We start from the raw sequence: 6,552 nt of genomic DNA, 5'->3' as shown, positions 1-6,552 counted from the left end.
ACACACACACACACACACACACACACACACACACACACACACACAAAAGTAAACGCAACAACCCGGACAATAAATTGTACATGAAATTACACATTCAATTTATATAGATGCGGAATGGGTCATAAATTCGGGATTATGTAGTCACAATGTTCTTGATCAAAGTAGAAAGCGTACAAATTCTTCTCGAATAAAATTTTGCAACGCAAACCAGATACAGAAAAAAAATTGAAGATGGAATTCACACTGGATATTCTCTGTACGGATTAAGTTGTTGCAAGTTAAAATGTTAATGTTTGGTTGGGTCGAAGCCTTAAAAATATCCACGAAAGATTCATCCATTTTTGCCAAAACGAATTTTCCTGTTAATTATGTGTAATGCGAACACGAAATATGTTATTGCTACACTGGCAAGTGTGCACGTGGCGCTGGTTGACTGCATCGTTGCACTCCTCGCACCACTGTTGACTGATTACTGTGGTAGCCCTGACATACACGTATGCGACGAGTGATAAAAGTGCCTCTCATAAAAAAAACAACTTTCAATTAATCCATTAGGTTGATTTTAGTGCGATGTTGGGATTTTTTTTCTCGTTCGGTCCTTTTTCGCGTTCGTTGCTGGTCGTTGTTGTCATCGTTGCACAGTTGTGTGAGTTCAGGCGTGGCTCAATGAAATTAGCAAAAATGACGAAACTTCATTCCCACATTTTGTGTATATATGGGCGCTGTTGAAAATAAGCTGCTTCTTTTTGCAAGAAATCATTTTCCGTTCGCGCTCGCTCTCGCACTTACGATGAGCTCATGCACTTGAATTGAAAATGTCAATGGGTCTTGGAATTTTGTTGCAAAGCAACACTGTCACTAATATTTCGTAGAAATTGCCGAAAATTTAATTAATTATTACTTAATACGATTGAAATCCGATTAGGTTGCCGAAACCGTATTTTTTGTGAATGTATGTGTGCTTTTCGTTATAGGTATATCTTTCATTTCGTTTTTTGTTGTTGTTGTTGTTGTTGTTGTTGTTGTCTTCGTCATCTTCTCAGTTTGTACGTGATGCTACTACTGCTTTTGTATCTAGCCAACTGCTAATGAAATTAATCAATTTCACTCTGACTCAAATGCGTTCACAGCAGTGAACTCACTACAGACAACCAGAAATTATTATGATTCATTTATTCGTGGCGAGATGAAGGGAATTATTTACTAGAGTAGATGGCATTCATTTCCAAATGCACGTTTCCACAGTGAAATGACGAATTCCGCTGGAGTTTCGTTGCCTTCGACCTAATACCAGATGTGTGATAATATTTCCATGAAAACCATAAGCAGATTGAGTGTGTGCGTGTGTGTGTGTTTGTTTTAGGTCTCTTTTTGCGCTTCAAGCAAGCACACACACATACACCACTCATATTGTTTATTTACAAATGAAATACGTCTCACAATATGGCTGAAGATGGTGCTTTCTATGTATTAGCAGGTGGCATTACTGCCAGCCATCCCGCATAAGTTGCACGCAAAATTAAACAAACATAACTCTTGCAATCTCTCGTTCCTTTCCATTCGTTTCATTTCAGTTTTCGAGTTCGTTAAGCTCACTTAACTAGAAAGTAATTTAATGGCTTGATGAAAGTGCATCTTTTTCCAATATAGCAGCAATTGATCGGCAAACTGCATTTCCATCATTTTGGAAACTGTGCCAACAATTTAAACGGTGTTTATGGTACAAAGTCGATTTTTTTTCGCATTTTCTGAATATATTTGAACCATATCTGGTTGAGTTCAAAGAAGAAAAAAAAATAGAAATTGGGTAAAATAGAAAAAGGTAAAATAGAGAAGCGGAAACACCAAGTAACAAAACGAGAAATTTTCCTCATTTCTAAGAGAAACACACACTTTTGTGTTAGCCCACACATAAATGTTAAAGTTTATTAGGAAAATTGATAAATTTTACTTCCTATCTTTGTTAAACATTACAATTTCATTGTTCCATTTCTTTTTTTTTTCGGTTTAATCTAACGATTCATTTTCTTCCATTGTTTTTTTCCTCTTTCTCTTCAGACAAATGCCGTCGATGCAGGTTCGAGTCATTCGTCATCGAAGAAAGGTTCGCCGATTTTAACGCATTTTTCACCGCGCAAATCGAAGGATCGTGCAGCGCACAATTTAGGTGGTAGCCTGCAAAAGAAGGATCGTACTTCGGACAACGCAAAAATGACGGCTGTTTCGATGAATCGTACGGAAACACCGTTGAAAAGTATGCCCGGTGGTGATGTAATCAGGTCGTGTCCAATGGCGGTTGTCGATAAATCTCGTTACGAGATGAAATCGGTGATCATCCCGTTGCGTAACACCACCACCGCTACTAATAACAGCAACAGTGGATCGGCAACGGTACGTGGTACGATGATGGATCAAACGACAACGAATCGCCAACCAATTACATCCGGCCATTCGTATAGTTCTGATTCAGATATTGTGCCAAACGCGACGACGACGACGACGACGACGACGACAATGACCACATCATCGGCAACGGCGATGCGTCGTTTATACTTCAAAAGCGCCAAATTGAGCAAAACCACTCAAAATAGTATAACGACAGTGCATCAGCAGCAAGCTCAACATGTGCCAAAGGTAAAATATTTAAAGGAAAAACGAATTTGCGTTCACTTAATTCAAAATTTATTGAAAATTAAATGGTAACAATCATGTTCATTCGTTCACCCGAAATAAAACAGGTAATGGTGATGGGAACGTCGGTAGCATCATCAAATGCCGAAACCACAATCAATACATCAACCGAATCGGCATCTACATTGGCAACAAATGTGACTGGAACAGATACATCGACTTGTGACTCGCTCGATTTGGGTATGTTTAAAAAATTTGAGACATTTCTCCCGCTCCCCTTCTTCACGAAATTCCCGAATAAACAATAATAAATTGAGCGGTGGAAGGGTGAGAGGTTTTGAAATGGGAATCAGCCAAAGAGATAGAGAGAGAGAGTGATACGGTTTATTTGAAGTGCAATAATTAAATTGGTATTTATCGTTTGCTGTGTGCATATACATTTTCAGGTGATACGACTGGTCAAGTGGAACCGTTGCTAAGTTCGTTTGATGAGCCCGTACCATTGACGGCGATCCCTGCAAATGCCATGCTAAAACGGTTGGATGAGGAAGAAAGTGCTTTGATCGAAGAGTATGATACGGACGCGGATACGGACATCGATTCACATCATCACCGCCAGCAAGAGGATGAAGATGCGAAAATTCCATTGTTAACAAGTCCAGAGGTAAACACAGTTATTTTTCAAACAAACCACCATCGCAAAAACCAGTAAATAAAGCAGCAATGTTCACCTGGAAAATTGAAAATTTATTTGCTATTTTGCGCTAACGAAATCATATTGTTTCCATTCGATTTGATTCGCATCGGAAATAATTTCTGCAACTTTTCAACCACAAATGAAAGACCATTCAAATTGAAATTGCGAAATGGAGGGAGAAACATTCACAAAGAACAGTGTAATGGCATTGAAGAGGGGGGGGGGGCATCAACGTACAATTACGCATTGCAGTTCGAACCACCCTAAGTACCGAATGAACGGCTGAGTGAATGAGTGAATGAGCAAGACTGTAGCGATGAGATCAATGCAAATAAAAACTCGTTTCACCCAAAAAAACAAATGTTGTTTGCTTGTGTGAATGCTTTTTGATAGAATGGTTTTGATGGGTTTCCCTATCAAAATTTCCTCAAGCAAAACTACTGACTCTTCAGCACAACATTCACATCCATTCGACCCGAAAATGGAAATGCAATCAACACTGAGAGAGAAATAGATAGAAATGGAGAGTTATTCTCTCAGCAAAGTATATTCTGAACTTGAATGCATTTTGGCATTCTCATCATTTCCATTTCCATTTTGTCGATTAAAGTTTATTTCAATTTAGATTTCACTGTAATTCTACCCAGATAATAATCTATAATAATAATTTGATTTGAATGAAAACGACGATGTCGACGACAACGACAACGAAAAAACAAGTGCTAATTGTAAACAATTTGGAGAAGAACAGCAGTACACATAAAACCCGACTCATTGCAAAATCGTGGTATTTGATTCGATGCATAAATTTTTTTTAAATTGGACCATTTTCATTGAGTTGTTTGTTTTAGGGAAGCTTCCATTTTTTTTAATTGGCCAGGATTTTTAGTATGGCCAATCTACTGAGTGCAAAGAATATTACTTCGTTTCGTATGTTCAACAAAGTGATTATACCATTTGTGAATGGTGAAAGAAAGATGTTTTGACAAGTGGGTAATAAAAGAGGCCATTTCGTCTTGATGAAAGCGAAGCGACGAGATCAAAACAAATGATGGCAGTGGGCAAGTATGTATGTGTCTTCGTAGATGTTTGAATGAATTTGGTGATTCACGAACTGTGTGCTTTCTTTTTATCATCGTTTTTATCCCTGTAAATATGACGAATGACATAAACTGAATTATCAACCGTCTTTTGACTCAAATTATTTCCACTTGGCAGCAATTTAAAAAGGTTTCCCTTTTGCCATTAGTCCTTTTTTCTCCCACCAATTTCGACTCATGGCGAATGAAATTAAAACAAAATTAACGTACAAATGATTAGACATAGCATTTTTCCGGTTAGATTAGCCAACGCATTGCCTAGTTGAAATGGTACAGAGTTGAGCTCTCTAAGGGTGACACAGAAGAAGAAATGATTGAGAGAGAGAGAGAGAGAGAGAGAGAGAGAGAGAGAGCAACGAAGCGTGTCAAAGCAAAAATGCTGTCACGACTAACTGCTGCGACTCACAAAAACCCAACATTACCTTTTCGCGTTGAATTATTTTTTCTCGTTGGCCTAATTAATTCATACGAATGAGCAAATCATACGCTCATCATTTATCTCGAAAAGCCATTCTCCACATTGCTGAGATGGTCCCATTTATTTCCTTTTTTTTCCTCCCTTCGTTTGCATCGCAGTGAAGGTAACTGTCTCCTTATGCTTGTGCTCACCCGCAATGAATTCATGCCAATTTAATTCGGGTTTATTTGTCTCTTCCTTTTCACAAGCTGACGACACTTCAGTACAAACATCATTCAAGCGCTCGCAGCGCCATGAACTCTCGTATCATTTTGTATTGACTTTTCGATAGTTCATGAGTTCGCCGTAGACTTCGTCAAAACGTGTCGTCCCTTTGCCTTTTCATCTTTTCCGTGTTCGCTCCGGGTTTTTTAGCACTACATGAAATGTAGAGCTACTAATCTGCTCTTTTTTTTTCCTAGATACTTTTTGAGGGTTGAAACAAATTATGGTGAATTTGAATTTTATGCTCATATGTTTTATTTAATTTAAAACAGTGGCAGTAACGACGAATAAGTGCATAATATCTCAAAGCGCCAATCAAATTTTTATCATCAAATGTTGTTTAAAAACTACATTAATTTTTCGTATAATATTTTCTGAGTCTGGCCCAGAATTAAAGTGATTTTAGATGTTATGCTCATATTATTTATTTAATTTAAATCAAAGCAGTCTCAAGAGAAAAAATACTCTTCATTTCTGCGGTGTACGTATCGCTCACGCTATGCGTTCGCTCTTTTTCTGCCTTATTCACACTTACACTATATTCGTCATACAAAATAACGGCAGAATCTAAGTGTAGAACGCATGCGGATACACTAAACGTTCGCGCTTCTCACACCAATACTAATGCATACGGTCTAGCGTCAATATCGCTACACACAACTGAAGCGCACCGCATGCGTTCTACACTTAGATTCTGCCGTTGTTTTGTATGACGAATATAGTGTAAGTGTGAATGAGGCAGAAAAAGAGCGAACGCATAGCGTGAGCGATACGTACACCGCAGAATCGAAGGGTATTTTTTCTCTTGAGGTATATTTCAAAAATGAAATAAAACCAAGATCTTGTAATTCATTTTGCAAATAAATATATTACTTCATCGTTACTTTGATGAATTACATTTCATGTAGTGCGCCAAAAAATAGTTTGTTGTGAAACAACAAAATAGATGAAGTAACTAAAAACTCAAGAACGCAGATCGGAGTGAAGCGAAGCTCTGCGGTCTTGTTTTTTCTCTTCTTATTATTTACTTAAATTGTATGACAATTACTTACAATGCATAATTCGCTATTTTTATCCAACTCGTGTGCTCTCTCTCACTCGTTCTATGTCGCGATTCTTTCAGTGCACGCCAATTTTCATTTCTACGATTTCGAACAGAAAATTGAAATCGCGCAATGACGTTATGGTAGTTGGAATAAATGGGTGATGAAATGACATTTACTCAACAAGGATCTGGATAAATTTGCATTTAATTTGTAATTTCAATAGCGCTTCATTTGTTGGTGTGTGTGTGTGTGTGTGTGCTCTCTCTTTGTTTGTATTTCTTCCAATCATTTTGGCTATGTATGCGCGCTTGCGAACGCTTTTGTTCACCGTTGTTTTTCGCTTTAAATTTTCTATCGCAATGCAGAAATTGCATATAGTTGGTTGCAATTGAACAA

At 37.8% G+C, this 6,552-nt stretch overlaps 1 protein-coding gene across 1 annotated transcript; it reads left to right on the top strand.

The window, feature by feature from the left end:
- Positions 1-2,058: 2,058 nt before the first annotated feature.
- Positions 2,059-3,295, top strand: LOC129571290 (uncharacterized; the record flags this gene model as incomplete). The annotated part of the gene is made up of 3 exons (XM_055451062.1): positions 2,059-2,634; positions 2,739-2,871; positions 3,078-3,295. Coding segments are annotated over 3 exons (927 nt in total), but the record flags the coding sequence as incomplete, so codon positions are not given.
- Positions 3,296-6,552: the final 3,257 nt, after the last annotated feature.

The sequence above is a fragment of the Sitodiplosis mosellana genome, unplaced genomic scaffold (genome assembly GCF_009176505.1).
Source record: "Sitodiplosis mosellana isolate CC-2019 unplaced genomic scaffold, AAFC_SMos_1.0 Smas_scaffold_1911, whole genome shotgun sequence".
In the NCBI taxonomy this organism is placed as follows: domain Eukaryota; kingdom Metazoa; phylum Arthropoda; class Insecta; order Diptera; family Cecidomyiidae; genus Sitodiplosis; species Sitodiplosis mosellana.
Note: the sequence above shows the minus strand (reverse complement) of the source record. Positions and strands in the feature narration are given on the sequence as shown.